A 20,617-nucleotide genomic window follows, 5' to 3' on the forward strand; every position below is an offset into this window, starting at 1 on the left:
CGTTTAGTTTTTCTCTGAATTAAACTTGTTCAGTTTACCGCTGGCGATAGAAACATTTCACCTTTTCCATTCTTTTTTCCTCTTCTAGAGGCATTTTGAGCCCATGTAGAAGGCTGAGGTTTTTCTCTTCCATATCCCTCCTCTGTAATTCCTGAGGCTTTCGCTGCTTTATGCTGGGTGCTCCCTTGTAATGAGGAGAGGGGCGGCCTAGGCTGAGTGTTGGTGTTTAGTTATTTTAGCTGCTGACAGCAGAGGAAAAATCTGAACAGATATTCTTGAAATAGGACTGCTCCTTTGACTCCAAAGCTGCTTTTCTGTCAAATCTTCAACACTCCAATGATAAAGACACTGATTTTTCTTTCTTTTTAAAGACTACTTTGTTTCAGTAATTTTTTTTGAGAGTGATAGGATAAAATTGACTGTTGAACTTAATTTTCTTGTCTATTTGCTGATCCATAATGATCTAGTCTCCTATAACATAGGAAAGATTATGTGCTCAAATTTCAGTTTTCTGAGTACAACTTCAGACTGGCACAGAAATATTCTGTTGAAGTCTGTTATTTACGCTATTGTGTGAGGGAAGAGGGAAGAAAGGTAACATCTTTATTTGACCCTTTTCTCTCCGTGTGGTCTGTCTCTAATTCAGCACAGCAATGCGAGGCAGAGTTACCCAGGGCAGTAGTACGATGGGTCTGTTGCCAGGCCACTTGCTTTAACAGCTTTCAGAAAGTCCCAACTGTTGTTGGAAAGAAATGCCTTGCAGTGAATGACTCGTGTTGGCATCGTAGCATGTTGCCGGATACAGGGAACGTCAGGATCCATCAGCAAGATGGCAACACTTGTCTTGCAGTTTTTTTCCCGGGTAATTTTTTGGTATTTTTTCCCAATCTAGACTTACAAAATACAGAGATCTTTGGATACAAATGTCTGACAATTAGAAGCATCTGGAGAAAGCGTGAAGGGAGACAGAAGGTTGTCAATGAGGTAAACTATGCCCTGAGAGTGTATCAATACTGATGAGACCTGTTTGTGTTTCATGGATCTAAAAAAGTTCTAAGACTTGGAGGCTGAAGGAAAAATCAAGTTTTATTTGATAATTTCCCTTCCCTCTCGTTCTCTCTCCTAGTCTATGCAAGCAGCAAGGTGTCCCACAGATGAACTATCATTAACCAACTGTGCTGTGGTGAATGAGAAGGACTTCCAATCTGGACAGTAAGTATAAGCTGTTCTTTCACCTTTTAACCAAAAAAAGCAAAAACATGTTTTCAAAGTTTGGCTGGAAATGAGGTGGAATTTCTGATTTGGGAAGGTGAATGCAGTAGGTTAATTAACAAAATTCTTGTAGTTCTGTATCTTTAGAGATGAAAACTTTGCGTGTGCTTCTTTCTCAGAACTGGATATACTCTAAAATGATAGATTTTCTTTCTTTCTTTTCTTTTCTTTTTTTTTTTCTTTGATGCATTTCTATCTTGGGAACTGGAGCTTATAATTATTTTAATGAAGGACTTCAGGCTCTTTCTTTTTTGTTCCTGTTACCTAGTTAGAATATTTGACCTAGTGGGTTATTTTCAAATAGATTTTTATAATTTAACTGTGTTACTAGGGCCGTCTTCTCACTTCCCCATCATGTTGGAATACTCTGCAGACTCAGTGAAAACTCTGTCTTGTTGTTTTCCAGCATAACACCAATAGGTGAAGACAACCAGAAAGTGAGCACAACAATTTGGATACTCTAATCACGATTTTGTGTGATGAATAGAAGCTGATTCTGGGTTTTATTTTTGTTAGAAAGGTAGAGAACACATTAATTTTTCAACCTAGCCTATGCAGAAGCACATTTTATTTTAATACAAACAGACAAAAAAAACCCTCAGTTTTTTTGCTTTGTTGCAATAATAAGGTGGCTTGTAGACAGAAATAATTGGTTTCAGCAGAATGTATCACATGCGACAGAAGGCTGAAGAAGGGAAACAGTATTTAACAAAAGGTTTTGAATGATAAGCATAGGGCCTTGGGTCACCTAAGCATACGACACCTGGCCCGGATGAATTTTGCTAAGGATGGAGAACAGAATGTCTCTGAATGGCAGGGAAGAAGGCAGCAGAAGCGTTTGAAGACTTGCCTGGCTTTGTGCTGTCGGCCTGCTGCGCTGCTACCCTGGAGAGCTCCTGCGCTGCGGGGAGCTGTCCCATCCGCTTGCAGTGATTGACTGAATTCTGATTTCACAACCTCACCTTTAGTGTAAAAAAACAGCAAAACTTTTACAGCCAGAAGTAGGCAACAGTGCCTACTTGGGCAGGGCAAGTGTTCTGGTCAATTTTATATATATATATATGTATATATTTTTCCCCAAATGGATTTTTATCAAAGTAATTGGCTTTATAAAAAGGATCCAAACTGAGTGTTTTACCTAAACCGTTAGCTCCTGCATTTTACAAATGTTAATTTCTTGAAATACGAATGTCCTGAAGGGACCCAGCTTCTAGACCTGCAGCATCCAACTGCTTTTCTTTCACTCTATAAATGAGAACCCTCTTTCACTGCATTTATGGAAATGTGCAGGAAGCAATATCCTCAGACTTGCTTGTTAAGCAGGCTGGCCATGATTCTGGCTGTACTGATTCTCCCTGAGAGCCCTGCCTATTTCTAGAAATTGGGGCTTACAAAGAAAGCAGCATATGTTTGGCTGTGAACAGATGCTATAAATTGCTTTGCAAATTACAAGACTAGAGTACAGAAAAACATCTCGATATTCAGCTACTCCTGAAAGATGTAGTCATTCTGCTGCATTGCAGATATACTGAGCAAGACCATCCTTATGATCTGCTGCAGTAAGTTGCACGCAGTCAGCTGTTTTGGCTTCTGCTACCTTAACCATGACTGGATGCACAGCAGATTTTTGGTAACAACTACATAAAGGACTTTGAGTGCCAAATGGAAGCATTAAAGCATTGGCCTGGAGCTGGGAGTTTGACCTTGGATCAGTGAAGTGACTTATCCCCAAGATGCCACTGTAGATCTTTTCATGCTTCATTTTTCTGTATCCTGCAGGTTGGACAAGTATGAGTCATAATTTTGTGATGAGTAAGTTCATGGGATGCAGTGCATTATTTTAGACACAGTATTGTTTTATTAAGTGTTAAGGTCTTATGTCTCTGTGCATATTTCTACCCTGAGGACTCTCAAAATATTTAGGAAGGAGAAACATGTTGAAAGCAAACAGATAGAGTGAAAGGGTCAGCAGTCTAGGAGGAAACCAGGGTAGGGTATCTGAGGAGCAATCTTTTTCTGCTGAGAACTGATCGATAATTCCTGTCTTTTATATGGGAGGACCATCCCGCTTATCTCATGGCAGTTTAGTTATCTGAAGAGCCCCTGAGAAACTTTGCTGAATAATCCACATGCGTTTCTGAAAGGTGTACAAAGGAAATCAATGCCTGTATTATTCAAATGCTTATTGGGACTTTCACACAAATGTGTAAGATATCCTCTCCCTTACAAAAGCTATGCTCTCTCTTCACTAATGTCAAAATTGTAACAGATCAATATTACCTGTTATAGCTTCTGTTGGCTTGCTCAACCTGGTCAGCAGAGTTAACTAGCTGTCAGGGTCCTGGGTCTTGCCTGGAGCTCTTTTAAAAATTAGCATCACACTACATTTTGGTGTTGATGGTTTTACGCAAGGCTTTACACATGAATTAGTGTATCAGTAGTTTCATCCTTCAGGGTTCTTGGGATATATTTGGTGCTGGTGACTCATTGCTCCTTTTATTAATTTATAAGCAGAAGCTAGTGTTAATGAGGTTGAGACTTCCCCGTGTGTCTCCATGAACTCCTCAAGCTCATTCCAGGTGAACATCAATGCAGTTTTAATTTTTCCTGCCATCGCCTTCATTTTGAATGTTTTTCTTAATATCTTAGTTGCAGCCTGTGGGAAGCTGTCTGCTCCTGCTGTCTGTGAGAGAGATGTGCTGTTATTCTTACATGCCTTTTGCAGATTTTTCTCAAAGAACCTGTCAGGATTTGACCTTTTCCATTCTTATTTGGCTATAGATTTCTTTCAGAAAGCTGAACTTTTTTCTTTCTTTTTTCTTTCCTTTCCTTTTTTTTTTTTTTTTTTTTTTCCTCCCTTCTGCTGGCATCCCTTGGCCTACTGCTGGGCTGTATTAGCTTTCTGGCCTTCTGGAAGTGTTTTTGATGAATGATACACTCCAGTATAATACTGTTAATTTCTCTGCCAAATCTTTGTGAATACTGTTGTTTCTTTTATAATTTTTTTTAAACCTGCATTTTGCTTCTTTGAAATGAAACCCATCAATAGTGGAGTTCCTTTCTTCCTGCATGGATTTTGAATTGTGTAAGCTGCAGTCACTTTATGTTTTGAGCTGAGTTCAGTGTGCTGTTCAGGACCTGTCCCTGTCTTAAGAAGTTTTAATGTTGCATTTTATGCTGTCTTGTGAACAGCTTTTAGTAGAGTATTACTTGTCATGAAATGTATTTATCAGTGAGATATTCCTGTAGCACAGCCAGAGCTTATAGGCTTACAGGCACATTTGCCTAATACTCTTTAGCATGATACCTTATTTTCCAGTTAACTGTTTATTAATGTGAACTTAAACTATCCAGGCTGATATTTTCTATGCTGTAAACCTCCTCATTCCAGTCCCTGCTCCCAGGACAGCTTCTGTGTTTTATCTAATAATACATTTAAAATGAAACAGTGCTTAGACCAACATTCAGTTTTGGGTGGGCCAAATCCTTTGCCTCCCTGAAGAGGTTAATTACACTTTTTAAGCTTCTGTGGGCTCCAGAGGTGCCCTAACCCTCAAAAAGGTGGGATTTCAGGCAAACCTGGGTATCTGGCATTTCCTGCTGGTTAGAGGTAGATGGTACATACTAAACATGCAGGTTATTTCAGGTGTTCTTCAAACTGAATCACAGAGTAGCTGAGATTGGAGTAGCTATTGGAAGGAACCTCTAGAGATTTAGTCCACTCCCCTGCTCAAGGCATTGTCATTTAGAGCAGGTTGCTCAGGACTGTGTCTGGTCAGGTTTTGACCAGACTGTCCAGAGAGGTCGTGGAGTTTCTGCCCTTGGATATATTCAAATGTTCAACCACTCTCACAAGAAAAAAAAACAGTGGTTTCTTACGTTCAAATGGAATTTCCTGTGTTTCCATTTGTGCTCGTTATCTGTTGTGCTGTTACTGGATACCACTCAGAAGAGCCTCGCTCCATCTTCTTTATTGCCCTCCATCAGATGTTTATGCACAGTGGTAAGATCCCTCTGGACCCTTTTTGCTCCAGGCTAAACAGTCTCAGCTCTCTTAGACACTCCCCATGTGAGAGATACTCCAGTCCCTTAATCATCTTTGTGGCCCTTTGCTGGAGTCACTCCAGGATGTCTGTGTTTTCTTGTAGTGGGGAGTCCAGAACTGGACACACCACTCCAAATGTGGTCTCACCAGTGCTGAGCAGAGGGGAAGCATCACCTCCCTCGTGCTGCTGGCAACGCTCTTAATGCAGCTCTGGATACTGCTGACTGTCTTTGCCACAAGGGCATGTTGTTGGATCATATTCAACTAAGCGTCCACTAGGCCCCCCCAGCTCTTTTTTACAAGGCAGTTTTCAAGCCTTTCCAGCTGGTTGGACCCCCAAGCTGGTAATGGTGTGTGGGGTTATTCTTCCTCAGGTGAAGGACTTGGCATTTCCCATTGTTGAACCTCAAGAGGTTCCTGTCTGCTCATCTCTCCAGCCTGTTGAGGTCCTTCTCAAAGGCAGCACAATCATCCGGTGCATCAGCTATTCCTTTGAGTTTTGTGTTGACTGCAGACTTGCTGAGATATTTAGTCTCATCATCCAAATCCTTAATGAAGAGGCTAAACAGTATGGGCTCTAGTATGGACACCTGGGGTATACCAATTAACATCTGGCCTCCAGCTGTATGTTTTGCAGTTCAGCTACTTTTCAGTCTACTTCACTATCTATTTATCTATTCTGTATTTCATTGTTTTGTGTGTAAGGATGTTGTGGGAGACGATGTTGAAAACCTTGCTCACGTTGAGATAAACAGAATCCAATGCTCTCCCCTCATCCATTTAGCTGCGTGTTTCACTGTAGAAGGCTCTTAGATTGGACAGACATGATTTTCCCCTATGTAAAGCCATGCTGACTGCTCCTGATCACCTTCTTGTCTTAAATATATTTGCAAATGGCTTCCAGGGTTATTTGCTCCTTCGCGTTCCTAGGGATGGCAGTGAGGCTGACCAGCTTGCAATTCTCTGGATCCTCGTTCTTGAAGATAGGAGTGACATTTGATTTTTTCCAGTCCTCACGAACCTCCTCTGATTGCCTTGAAATTTCCGTTAAATGCTTTGATCTCCCCATGTAGTGTGTTTAGGGAGACAAACCACTTAGAACAGGTTTCTGGGGCAGGCGATGGAAAAAGAGGGCTACATATCCCTACAGTTGGGGCCTTAAGCAGTTAATGGATGATTTAAGGCCAGAACAAATGAAGAATTAAATCACCTGTCCGCCTGTCAGAGAAAGCATATATCTCTGTGCGATATGTTTAAAATGCTTTCTTACCCTGCTGTGCCATCAAGCACTAACAGTTCCTGGAGGAGTTTTGAAGGTTTTCCTGTATGTTTGGGCTAAAGCTAGTGATGTCTAGTCTTTCTGGTTATGCCAGCCACACATTTCCTCTAGTCTCAAAGGGCCATATGTTCTTTCCAACCATGTTGCTGAAATTATTATGCGTACACACTTTAGTCAATGTATGTGTATGCAGCAGATCGACTTTTGGATCGTGCTGGATTTACAGTTCATATGCAAATGAAAATATACTGAGCATATGTGCATGTATTACATTCACTCCAAGGGAGGGAGCATGGCCAGGAGTGTGGGCTTTGACTGTTAGAGTAATTCATCTAGCCCTCACTTTCGAGCTATGGAAAAGAGAGTTGGTGAGAGGTAGATCCACAGGTCACATGAATTGGTGGCCACTTATGTCATATGGATAGTTAAACTGTAGGTAGTTGCAAAGAGCAAGGTGATGTCAAACATGATTCTACCATCACCACTGTTACTGGTGCACACAAATCCCATCTTTCTTTTATTTTACTTTCTTAAGCCAACAAGAAGTCTGCCTGTCACATGACGAGAACTATCATGTGTAACCTTAAGATAAATTTGAGCAGCTTCTGAGTCTCTTTTTTCCTTACAGCATAGTTTTTGAGTGTGACAGGCAGCCACATGCAGTTGCTACTGTTGTGGCTGTTTCTGATTATTGGCACTGTTCTGTTTTGATTGTGTTCCCCCTCTTCAGGTCCTTTGCAAGTTCAACAGGATCTGTTCATCACTAGCAAACAGGATGGTAGGCCTCACTGCCTTATGTGATCTTGCTTCTCATACAGGAATTCTTTCTCTTTTCGTTTTTTTCTCTATTACCAAATTTATGAACAGCATACTATGATCCTTTTGTAGGCGTTGCATCTCTTTCATATTAAAATCTCAAGTGAGTTAAATTACTTGGACTTTGATAAAAACATTGTTGCCCCGGTGTTAGAAGCTTGAGGTGTGAAGCTGGTGTTGGTTTAAGATATGGCAACCTTGATCTTTTTTGGTTATAATTTGGTTCTGTCATGTTTTTATAATGCAGTTCCTGAAATAAAGGTGGTGGTTTTAAATAACATGTATTAGTACAATGTCTCATTGCTGAGCTTTGAGATCATGTTACATCGCTGAAGATGGTGGACTCCTGTGGAAGACTGGTGTTCACTTGAATCATAGTGTAGATTTAAAGCCTTTTTTTCCCCCCTGTTATAGGGCCAGAATGTAAACTGGCTTGTTTCTCTAGAACTTTTACAGCACTGGGAGCAATTTGAAATCCTTCTAGGTTTACTTTGAAGTAAAATGCTGTTCTCTCTTCTAGACATGTTGTTGTGAAGACTTCTCCCAACCACAAATACATTTTCACGCTGAGAACCCATTCCTCAGTTGTTCCTGGCAACATCGCATTCAGCTTGCCACAGGTACTGTCTGGTTTAACTTACTGTTTTGCTGTGGAATAACCAAAATCTCTTTTGAGATCAGGATTGATGATAACTATCCTAATTGATGGGAGATGCCTGAGTAAAGGATACTGCAAAATTGATTCTGACATCAGCAGTTCATGGAGACATGTACTATAGCTGAAGCAAACTTTCTTTTATTCCTTTGATCTTTTTGAGCTCATATAAACTATAAAAGATTTAATTTAACCTTTCTAAAAAACAAGCAACAAACTCTTCTAAAAAGAAAAGCCTGGGTAATACCTGTTTTGTTGTCAGTTGTTGTTGTCCTCTATTTTCTCTTGGCTTAAAAGGGGTTTCTTTCCTATATTGCTCTTTCAAAGACCTGCAGGAAATGTTATTGATTGTGTGCAGTCATTGCTTGTATTTCCAGATAACAAGTGCAGTGAAATGCTTAAAATAGGTTTAACTTGTCTCCTCGTTCTTAATTTATTAAATCAAGTTATTTCATTTTAAATGATGGTTGGAATTGATGCAATTGTAGAAAAATGAACCTGATAACATGTAGCCTTTAACTGACATATACAGTGAGTTACGTAATTAAAAACAGCAACAATCATGGTAACCGATTTAATGCTTTCATACTTTCCTGCTAATAACTGATCTAGAAGCTAAGTCTTCATGCTGCAAGCACAAGACTTTTTTCTACAACAGATGACTTGGCCTAGGCCCAAGAACTAGTTTTTGCTTTTTGACATGTTGTTCAAATTCAAATTTGCCTGGATGAGTGGGTGAATAGAACGTTGCCATATGTCCAGTTATGATTTATGATGCCAAAAGTGAAAAACAGTTATCAGTATAAGATATTTGAATCACAGGATTAAAGCAGGTGAGTTCATGATCTAGGGTTGACTTTTGTAGATTCCAGTAGTTATTGCAGCTCTGGGAAATACTTCTACTAAGGTTTGAGATAGTTTGCTTATGGGATAGTTATGTGACTATGAGAGTAAATTTGCTGGTGGGTGAATGCTTTATTTAAGTGTTCTTGATGCTGGGATTTAGATTTCCAGCATTTCCTGAAGTCTTTGACCACAACCAGCATTATACAAAATATATATTTACATCAAGTCCTATCACGTTATCATGGACAGTCATGTGGCGGACATTTTAGATTGCAAGAGTTCTAATAACTTCTGTTCTGCATTGCTTATCATTACTACCATCATTCTATAATAACCTTGCTCTTAGCCTTAAAGACCAAAAGCTGTTTATATACTGCAGAGAATGAAAGACCAAGGATGGCGCAGTGATGGCAAAGGAATTTGAAGGGAGGCAGTAAATTGGAAGAGTTCTTGCTAGTTCTCCAGAAAATTTTTAATTATTTTAAGTTACATTGCTTCACATTGTAACAAATTCCTACAATCAGTTTTTACATATAAGCTTTTAAAATGATTGTGGAGTGCAGAGCAGCCTTTCCTGCCTATTGCATGATATCTTATGTGATCAGCCCATGAGCTTGATTAGAAAATGAACAGAATGGCCAAAAAACATCCAGTATGGCAACATCTATTACAGAGATGGTGGAGTGGTCAATGATATGAATTTTGTCTTGTGAGATCTGCATTAATGAACATAACCCCCATCTTTGCCGTTAGATGTGGCCTGTCATTCCAGAATTGATTGCTGAATTATCAGATGTTGAACATGAAGTGTCATGACAATACTTTGAGCAACCTGATGTAAAGTTGATGTTAGCCCTGCTTTGAGTGGGGAGTTGAACAGGATGACCTCCTGAGGTCAGAGAATGGAATTATTTGTACAAATGGTTCCTTTATTCTGACTTTTTTCCTGGCAATTTGGGGATTTTTGTAAGATCTTACTCTGCCGTTTTTGCTATTTAAGCTTGTGATGGAGGGGCCTTTTTTTCTAAATGAGGCTGTTGACTCTTGAGTGGACATTTCTACTGAAAAAGAGGCTTTCTGAAGCTCTTGTCTTGTTTTTGCAGCGGAAATGGGCTGGACTTTCCATTGGACAAGAGATAGATGGTAAGTCAGACAGCAGCACGATCGTGACATATGTTTATAAAAGCTAATTCCCGTGTTTCTGGGCTGAAGTGAAACTGAAATGGAAAATTCAATATCCTCAACCCTTCTTCAGGTACTGTAGGGCCCTTGTTAGTGAAAGACAGTTGCTCTCCTGCCTGAATGCTTCCTGTTTCTTAGCATTTACAGGTCTGGGTGGAGGTGTTATGACTGTTATCTTCAGACATCTATCCATATAAAAGCTCTATTTGGAACATCAGTGTTCACATGCAGATGTGGATATTTAACATGTGTCTTGAATGGTCTATCCTTGTGGTTTTGGAGAACACCCATCAGCTAACAGAAAAATGCTATTGTAATTGAGGATTTTACTGGCATTCTAAACTTTGATCATTGAAAATGGAATGCTTTTAATGATAGAGGATGTTAAAAGCCAGCAAATCTATTGTGGATCGCTGGGATGATGAACTTTGTGAATAGCACTGATGTTTTCACTGAAAAGTGTTTAAGAAAATGCCTCCAGATCATCACTGTATGAATACAGTCTCAGAAGATGCTGGTGAATGTCTTTAGTGCCGAACATGTTGCGTTATAGGAAGGTATCACCTTGTGTGGGAAAGCACTTCTGCTTGCCTGTTAAAGCACTCCATCAAGTGGTGTATTTTTCATGTAAAAAGTCATCTTAATGTTGTTGTTTGCACGTGTTCATTTATTATCTCTCCTGCCTTCCCCCTTTTTAACCCGCGCTATTACAGGAATGTGGGAGGCATGAGTATTTGCGGCCAGTCAGTGCTGAGGTTGACATTTACCCTGTGTGCTCTCTGCGGCGTTTCCTGACCAGGAGGCTGCAGAATTGAAACCTCTGTATGTAGTTCTTGTATGTTCAGCTGCTTCACTAATCAAATGCCTTTCCAGTTGAAGGGTCAAAGGTACTTCACAACGTAAGAAATATAAATTAGTCTATGAGACTATTAAAAAACTCAGCTGCTAGATGTAGTTGGGCTTCTTAAAAAGCGGAGGAAGTCTCCTCATACAGGTTACACTTAAACATGCTACCCACAGACCGGTATCATAGACAAATGCCATTGAGAGCCCTAAGTCAATTCTCCACCCTCTGATTTTTGGATCTGTTTGGTGCATGATTGATACTTTCTTGGTGTCTCATTGTGTCAGATGCTCATCTCTTGGACATACCATGCATAGGAAAGCTGAAGTCTATAGCTTTTTGCTCTCATTTACCTCCCCGCTTTTAAACAAGATCTTCCCCCATTAAGGGGCAAATGGTCTTCTGATTTGGGACACTGTAAGAGTGGTATTCACCAGAGGTGAAGGATTCTGCAGTGTGATGAAGCGGAAGCGATGCCATCTAGAGTTTGCACAAGCTGAAGATTCATATTCCAAAGTTTAGGTTTTAATAGGGCCTTGACAGGCTTTCTGCCAGTGGATAAAGAGGAGACTGACTGACATCTCTTAACCTGCATGCTGTATCTTCCGTTTACATGGGCTGTCTGTCACATTTACATGTGGTTTGTGAAAGACTGGGATCACTGTCAGCTTTCGGTGCTACTCTTTGGTCTGTCTGCAGCTTCTGAATTATTAACCAAACTCCTGGCAGCAGCTGATGTTGTAGGAAGTTCTCCATGTTCTTTATCACAGCTGATCAAGATAAGGCATGATCTTTCATCAGGAATTACCTGCATCTTAATGGAGGCAGCAATCTCATCCTTGACAAGGTTATTGTGATGAGACTTGCTCAAGTGGTTGTCTGGCTCAGGGTTGTTGACGTGCAGCAACTCTTTTTTTTTTTTTTTTTTTAGAGCACTGTTGTGGCATTTGAGGTGTTTGTGATCCTTCCAGGGAATTCCTGTCTCATTTGAGGATTGTTGGCAGAGCTGGTGACTGTATACTGCATCAAAAAACAAGGAGAACCTAGACTGAGAAACAATAAAGCTGTGAATGGGAGGCATGGCTAGGAAGACTTTCTCCGTGGCTCTTCGTTTTCCCAGCTTCTTTGAAATCAGCAAGTCAGTGGGCCTGGGTCATTAGTTGACTGTGAAGTCTGATGTCTCTATGGATCTCTTTCTGCACGGGATTCTCGTGCCATTTTTGGTGTTTGTTTGGATTTGTTTGCCTCAGACTCTTGCTTGGAAGCGTCTTCTCTGTGCTAGCTGAGTTTATGTGGTGGGTTTTGTTTGTTTGTTTTTTAGTTTAGAACTACCTGTAGTTTTTTACAGATGTGAGAAAGGAGCCATGGATTTACCCCTCATCCTTGTTTGGTTGCTGCTCAGTAGCGTGGGCCAGCTGGTTTACAGATATATGTTTTTTGTAATACTACAGTTATTTTGGAAATAAATGCTAATATTCAGCATCATCAGTTGTTAGAGCAGATTCCTGATTGTACTTGTACTACACACCACTGCAGGCTTACCAAGTGTTTGGCAATGTGTATTAAAAAAGAAATTGCAGCAATTTCATGTAGAGTGACTAAATGTCATATGACTCCCTTGTGAGTATAAAGAGTTGGTAAAGCTGTGCTACAGGTAGAGAGAAATATTCATAAAACTAGTGACTTAACAGGACTCCTTTTTTATCTTTTTCCTCTAATAATGTGAAAAATATGCTTTAAATGTCAGCTTAAAGTGCAGTTCTTTTCTTAATGGTACAGTGAAGCTGAATTCCGTCAAGCCCCTGATCCTATGAGTTAAGGTTTTGCAGGTGAATAAAGTTCGTAACTTTGCCTTTGTGGAAAGGAGACTTGGGGCTGAATGCTTCCAGCAGATATTGCCATCTTGCCTTTAGTACGGCTTGACTTCAGCTTTATCTGCTCCTGTGGTACGGTTAGGAGATGCATACCCAGAGCTGGGTGCTGGCCGCACCAGCTCCACTCGCAGTGGCAGGACATCACTGCTGCCTTCTCACCTTGCCTCTCAGTTTGTAGGATTTTATGGGATTATGAAGCTGGTGGAATATATTGCTTACTGTGGCACATCCTGACTGGTGGATTACTGTCATCCTTTGTACCAGACATCCCCAACACTTGCTCCTGGACTTAAAGAGTGCTTATTGATACCTCAGTTCTGTGAGGTGGCCATGTACAGGGCTTAATGTTCTTTCCAGATGCTTTTATTTGACAAAGCCCTGATATTAGGGAAGCAACATGAAATAACTGCCCTGAAATGATCTGTAAGGTAAGAAGGAGTCTTGTTATGTCCTTGCAGGGCCAATGTCCCTCCCTCATCAGCTATGATACCTCTGGTGCCATGTCCTGTTCCAAAAGAACAAGTAAATATACCTCAGTTCAAGAATTGGTATACTGTTTCTTCCTTATCCTTATTTCCCTGAACATTTTTCTGAAACAGCTCATTTCTAGGTGGCCTGTTCTTATACAAGGTAGGACATTAAATTTATCTGCTATATTGACCTATGTGTCTTTCAGTATCATCTTAAGCAAATGATAGGCTCTTTTCATTCCCTTTGAGTGAATCTGTTCTCCTAGCTGATGCTTGTCATAGGTGGATACTTGTGTCAACTTAGCATCTTCCCGGGAGCTTGCAGGTTTACTCTGGAGCGATTTCACTGCCAAGAGAGTTGACAGTAAATAGCAGGCTATGGGGGAAGTATATTTCCCTTATTCACCTCCTACTGCCTTATCCTTAACTGTGACTTCTGTATCAGCCAAGACGTTTTTCTTTAGATTCAAGACAAACCTGGAAGATATCTCAGTGTTCTGGAGAAATGTCTGCTCCTATCCTTTTCTGCAGTCTGGAGTTGCTAATTATTAAGACTCTCTGCTTTGTGTAATCCTGTCCTTCTAATCAGTAGTGTGTTGAGGTGGTGGCCTTGAAGATGTGAAGCATGCTCTCCTTTTCTTTTGTACCCTCTTTCCTCCAGTTACAGCTACAGCTATTCTGTTTTTGACATGCTGAGCCCTGTAAGGATTGAGTGCAACTGGCAATGACTATGAAGTACCTTCAATGCCACGTTGCTTTCTGCCCTTTTTTAGATTCTGCATTACTGGAGGCATGCTAAGATGGCCTTCAGTGCACCTCTGGCGTATGGGCTTTTCCCTGCGTCAAAGAGGAAGGGTAGTTAATGCCTTATGGGTTGTGGAAGCCTGGTAGATTATCTGCAGATTTAAGGGCAGGAATAGCAACGTAACCTAACTTTCTGCCACCTGGCCTGGAGGAGACCTAGTTCAGTCTATTGCTGCATTAAAACAGTTGTGACTTCTTGTCATTGCTTTACCAGCAGGACTAATCTTAGTGCTTTCTTTGGGGCTTTCTGAAGACATGTCCTCCAAATCCTATCTTGGACATCGATGTAGATATTGTGGTAGTATAGTGTGGGTGAGCTTGCTTTCATTGTCCTCATCCCCAAACTCCTGTGGCGTTTGAACTTTTTTGAGGGCATTAACAGGGATTTCAAAAAAAATGCAGGGGTTTTCAGTAGAGATACATTCGCTGTATTTCTTATGTTGCAGTAGAAGATGGATGGATATAAGAGAAATGAGGGTCTCTATCAGAAATAATAGACTTAATTTTATTAAATCTGTTGAATTCATGCAATCACGTATTTCAGATAGCAGATGTTTCTATTTATCAGAAGGACTTTTTTAAAGTGTTTTCATGGGACAAATATTCTAAGAATATTAACATCTGGCAAGTGATTAATCCCATATAACTGGAAAAACATGTATTTACAAACTTGTAGCATATTTAATCGTTGTATGAAGATCTTGCTGTGCTGAAATGTGTGTGTGTTTTTTTTTTTTTAACAGTTTCTTTATATACTTTTGACAAGGCTAAGCAGTGTATTGGCACAATGACGATCGAGATAGATTTTCTGCAGAAGAAGAACATTGACTCCAACCCCTATGACACAGACAAAATGGCTGCTGAATTCATCCAGCACTTCAACAGCCAAGCCTTCTCAGTAGGGCAGCAGGTGGGAATTTTTTTTCACCTAAAATGGTCTTGAAGAAAGATGTGTATACTGATATATGCAATGATATGAAATATTGAAAAACGCCTAATACTTAGTCTGTGCTGCAAAGGAGAGCTTGTAGACAGAAGTTATTTATTATGTGAACAGTTTCTTTATGAACAGTTGAACTATCGTGACTTTCACTGAGAGCATGAGCAGAGTGGTTTAAAATCTACCTTTTCCTTCGCTGAAGAAATACGTCTTTTTGAGGAAAATCCTTAAGCTTAAGAAACCTGGGTTCTTTCTCCATCTTGGCCTGGCTGGATATAAGTGGAGCAGCTCCTGGAATCTTTGGACAAGTAACTTTGTCTTCCTTCTGTATCAAATGAATATAAACGCTGTTTTAATTAATCTTTGGTAGCACCTTTGAATTGCAGTGTGTACTGCTATAAACATTTATTACTTCTCTGCAGGCACCAGTTGTAAATTAGGTATGACACATTTGACCTAGGGATTTCTGAAAGCTGATGTCCCTATAATTGAGCCTTTTCAGCTCTATAACAGATGGATTTTTGTCCCTAAGAACTACTGTGACAGTGTCTAGCATGCCACACTCTCAAGACAGACTGTGGTCTGTCTCTCAGGGTAGTTTACAACATGCAGCACCTGAATCTTAAATCAGTTGCAAATGTAATCTTGGAGGAAAAGAATTGCAAAGGCAGACCGCTGTCTTCTGTAAGAAGGGACCTTACTTTTGCTAGTATTTGCTCTGTCTCTCAACTAACTATTCCAGAACAATTTTTGAGGTATCCTTGTCAAACCAAAATGCAAAAGATCAAAAAGGACTTGAGCTAAGTTGTTCTCCTGGCCTAGCACCAATATTTAAAGTATCACAAGATGATATAGAACATATAGCCAGGGGATAAAGGAGCAGGGAGAAAAACTTTTCTTGAAAGGAAGCAGCTCTTTGAATTTTCTCTCTTGACTTAAAGTTGGGTTACTTTTGCTCTTTTGCACTCAAGTATGAGACATGGAAAGGATGTGTTCAGTAAGGCAGGCCTTCAAAGGGAAAAGCTGTATGGAATTTGTTAGGTGGTAAATGTAAGAGTTGTTGGGCCTCTTTCTTGTAAAATCTGATTAGCCTTGTCAAAATCCTGTTCAGATTTTTAATTAGTTAAAATTTCCCTTTTTGCTTCTTTTCATCCAGCTTGTCTTCAGTTTTAATGACAAACTTTTTGGCCTCCTGGTAAAGGACATGGAAGCTATGGATCCCAGCATTCTCAAAGGAGAGACTGGAGCTAGCAAAAAGCAGAAGGTAGGGCCACAGGAATTCATGTTCATTCCAGAGGGCTGGCAGAGACTCAAGTACTGATCAGATGTTGTTACAAGGAAGAATTTAGGTTACTTGCATTTGCTTCATCTGACTGCTGCTTTTGCCTTGGAGAAGAAAAGGTTGAATACAGTCTCTTGTGCTTATGTTTCTGGGAGCTTAGAGTTGCACCCACTGAAGCGCAGAGCTGGGACTAGATACAAGGAATATTATTTGGTCTTTATCCAATTGTTCCAAGAAACCACCTCTTCTGACACTTTCTGTTCTCCAGATATGTCCAGTTGTGATGTTTTTCCCCTCTATAGAAAGCATTTTTTTTTGACTCCATTTACTAGATCTTGCTGAAATAAAATATTTGTTTTTGAACGAAACAAATAGCTTTAAAAAGCCAGCACATTATAAAAGGAGTTCCTTAGGTATAATAAAAGCATTCAGCGTCATATGATTGTTACTAAAATTAGAGGAGGTGTTGATGTTTCACATTTTTACCAATGAGTTCTGTAGTGGAACTTTTGCCACTGTTTCTCACTTTCAGAGGTGTGCTTGGAAATATCCAAAAAAGAATCTGAAGCTGAGCCTAGTAGTTGGATTTAACTATTTGGTTTCCTCTCTTTTGCAGATTGAAGTTGGATTGGTTCTCGGGAACAGTCAAGTTGCCTTTGAAAAAGCTGAAAACTCTTCTCTCAATCTGATTGGTAAGTGCTACTATATCCAAAGGGGGATTAATAGAGCCTGAAGTTTGCTACTTTTTTGGGCCTCAAGAAGATGCCTGCTTCAAAGTGTGTTTTTCTAGTTATATCATTTGACCAAATTGATTGAAAACCACATCCCCAAATTTTTCCTAGGTATCTATTTAAACTAGCAGATGACTGGACTTATCTCTTAAGAACCATTCACAGACCTTGTAGAAAGCAAATTGTGCATGTTCAGGAGTCTTGAAAACTGCTGCCCTGAGAAGATATCACCCCTCCTGCAAACATTGCTTATTCTAACCACGGACTCTATAAAGGCACTATATCATCCAAGTAGGGAGCTTCACAACTGATTGACATACTAGAGCTATTTGGTGGGCCTTCATACCATGCTTATTACCATGGTCTATCTAAAATATGAAGGGAGAAGACAGGAGGAAAAAAATGTCAGCTTCTTAAAGGCACTCACCAAAACAAAGTGAGTTACGTGAGTGGAGAAGGTAGCCTAGTCATTCTGCACTCGTACACCTAGAATAGAGAGGCACCGTTGGCCAGTAGCTCTAGCCAAAGGCAACAGCTAGGTGAAAGGTTTTAACTATCTGTACATCAAAGAATGATATTTTCAGGGACACTTAACAAGCCAATGCCTCTTTAATTTGAACAGCAGATAGATGGGAAGGTGAGAAGAACTTTTCTGAACGTGTAAGTCAAAACTGTGAATCAAGTGCAAAACTTGAGAATCCTGTCTTTAATATCTCTTCTCAAAGGAGAACCTTAAAAAGCTGATAGATTAGAGACTAGCTTGTGAAGAACACTTCAGTTTTCTTGTCTTGTTGAAAGTCCTGCCCTTCAGAAACTGATGCTAGTTGCAAAATGCAGCACAGTGCGTTACTGTGTGTGTTTGCATTAACTGTTCGCACAGTAAGGTTATTAGCCAAACTTCATCTCAACAAAATCTTCATGCACAGATCTGACTAGCAAACAAGTCAAGGAACAGTTGGTGCATTCTCCTCATGTTCATTTAGGTAGAAAACTGGTGTATAGGCAGAAAGGGAACTCTGATAGTCTGGCTGTTCCCTTCTTTGTCTGTGTTAGGAAGTGGACAATACCTCCCTAGTTGGTAGTATGGCTCTAGGCATTCCTTGCTGGCTGTGCTTTAAGTCCTGCACTGAACAGACATTCCTGTATTCCTTTTCTTTTTCTGGAGTCTCTGAACTAAGAAACCTTTTATTTTTGCTACTGTGCTTTCACAGATGAGAAGTGGCAGAGCCTTTGCCGCAGGTGAAGGCAGCTGTGACGGAGGGTACAGTGAACCTGGCCACCTCAGCTGAGTGACTGTTTTAATAGTGTTTTCAAAGCACAACTCTACTTGATTGTGAATGCTCAGTATTTTGAGTATCTTGTACAGATTTGGTACAGAAATAAAGCATGTGAGATTAGCAGCATCTTGGGAAAACACCGTTTCACTCTTCAGCAATGTAGGAGCTCGTGGTAGAGACTGAGTTTTGATGCTGCCCAAAAGTGTCATCTTTTCCTCAAGTGTGAGGCTACTACTTAATGTTCTGTAGTTGTCTGCCACGCATGCTACAGTTATTGCAAAACTGAGGAGACATGAAGCTGTTCTGTAACTACGTACCCGGCGTATTATATAGACATCTTTATCTGAAAGTGCATTCTGTACCTTAAAAAAAAAAAAAAAAAAACGAGGTCTATGGAAATGGATTGTAGATGACACTGTAATTAAGCATATTAATTAGGATTCATTTTTTTCAGAGTACCGAGTGAAGTTTAGATGTACATCATTATAGCCCATTTAATTGTTCCTGTTTTGAGGTGGATATTAATATAATCCAATTTACTGCCTCATAGCAAGCAGTGATATTTTACTTTGTTAGTGTTCAAAGCCATATGATGACCTGTGATCCTTCTCCTAGCGTGGAAAGGTATGAAGAATGGTCCTCTGGGAGAGGTAATTGATTTGGAATAGGAATCCTTCACTGCGATTCTACTTCATTGCCTGCAGACAAGACAAAAGAGTTGCTTATGCCTCAATTTACTTCTGTTAGATTGGTACTTTATTTAATCTCCTTAGTGATCTGAGGCAGAACTGCTTAATGGGCTTTGTTAGTCTCTGGAGAATTGTGAAGTTGTGAATAATTAAATTTTGAGAGGGAAGATGAAAGTAAAGCAAGTGCCACTGAGCAGTACCTTCAATAAATCACCTTTATTTTCCTCAGCAGAAAAGAATTGTGGTCATTAAAAAGTAATGCTGATTCTATTTCTTTTATTTAGCATAAAATTGTGTTTTAAAACCTGTGAATGAGGTTTTTAGTTGAATCAGAGAGAATTTTATTGTGATCAGGTTCAGCCAGAAGGGGGGGATGTATGCCAAGGTCTAGAGGAAAAATAAAGTGCCTGGGTGAGTGTTCTGATCTAAAAATTGCAGTGAAGCTATAAGATAATAAATATACAGTAATTAGTGAATCAGATGCTCACTGCTGCCCTACTTGGTACTATGTGTTAGCAATGCATGTTGTACATAGTACTATGCTGTTGCTAACATGATAGAGACGTGTTCTTGTTTATTTTGTCATGTGAGGAATTAAAGTATTGATTCAGGATGTATTTAGGCCAAGATTAATAGCAATCTAATGCAGCTTATGCAGAACTTTTATTCAGCGTAGGTATTGGACTCTGGATGTCTGCAGTTAGGGGAAGTTGTAGCCCTTAGGCCCAATCCTGTAAAGCACTAGGTGAGTCTAAGAAAGTAGACACCCAAGAGACACCCAGTTCCAGCGAGAATTAAGGAATAGTTAAGGATCTTTGCTTCCTCTCTGGATTTTTACATTATTTTTAGTTTCTCTAATAGCCAAGCAAAATGACTTTGCTAAAAGCCCTTTGGAAGTGTTGATCTGACAAATATGAGTGTCAATGACTGACTGTAAATTCCCTCAAATGAATTTAAGGGGCAACTACACGGCTTTGTTGGCGTTGCAGCTGTGTAGTTCTGATTGTAGCATTTTTGCTTACTGTCTGCCTCCTAAATGCATCTATTGCTTTTAAGCTCCTATGAAAAGGGAATATGGAGATGCCAGAGAAGATCTGTGGAGCTACAGGTCTTTAAATTTAAAATCTGTACAAAACAAATCATCAGAAACTGTAGGAAAGAATCAAATTAGTGGATATTTGTGTAAGAATGATACACTGGGAAGGGTCAGAGTGTTGTCTGTAAGAGAAGTCCTAGATCGTACTGGAGGTTTATTACAAGAATCAAAAAGCTTGGGGACAGTGGCTGACCTAGTCTGCCTATTTTTCAAAGTTCTTTCAGCAAAGCTCTTCATTGGAGTTTCTTTAAAAAGAAACTTAGCAGAGATGTGTAAGAGAGAAGGTCCTTGCATGAATGGATGAATGATGAAAGGGTAGAAGTAAATAGCAATTCCAGTGGAGTTCAGCATGAGTCTCTGCTGGGGCCTTTGCTTTTCATTATAATTATGGAATTAGCTGGAAAAAAGGTTGAGTAATGAGGTGACAAAACTTGCTCTTATTGGACTGAGTGACTAGGAAATAAAATGGCAGTGGAAATTCGATACAGATAAATAGAAAGTGGTGTGTGGAAGGC

General features: G+C 39.9%; 1 protein-coding gene across 4 annotated transcripts in view; it reads left to right on the forward strand.

Annotated features, from left to right (window-relative positions):
- Positions 1 to 20,617, forward strand: part of NSF (N-ethylmaleimide sensitive factor, vesicle fusing ATPase) — an 81,199-nt gene that overhangs the window by 13,064 nt on the left and 47,518 nt on the right. For 2 of the 4 annotated variants that reach the window (XM_062595554.1, XM_062595553.1), the window contains exons 2-7: positions 1,127 to 1,212; positions 7,933 to 8,032; positions 10,017 to 10,056; positions 14,831 to 14,997; positions 16,184 to 16,291; positions 16,926 to 17,001. In XM_062595554.1, the coding sequence (XP_062451538.1) occupies positions 1,127 to 1,212; positions 7,933 to 8,032; positions 10,017 to 10,056; positions 14,831 to 14,997; positions 16,184 to 16,291; positions 16,926 to 17,001 (577 nt within the window). Of the gene's footprint in view, positions 1 to 910; positions 985 to 1,126; positions 1,213 to 7,932; positions 8,033 to 10,016; positions 10,057 to 12,039; positions 12,078 to 14,830; positions 14,998 to 16,183; positions 16,292 to 16,925; positions 17,002 to 20,617 lie in introns of those variants that run through there. The other 2 variants (XM_062595555.1, XM_062595556.1) reach the window with 2 other exon arrangements.

This window comes from Rhea pennata, chromosome 26 (assembly GCF_028389875.1).
Source record: "Rhea pennata isolate bPtePen1 chromosome 26, bPtePen1.pri, whole genome shotgun sequence".
Lineage (NCBI taxonomy): Eukaryota > Metazoa > Chordata > Aves > Rheiformes > Rheidae > Rhea > Rhea pennata.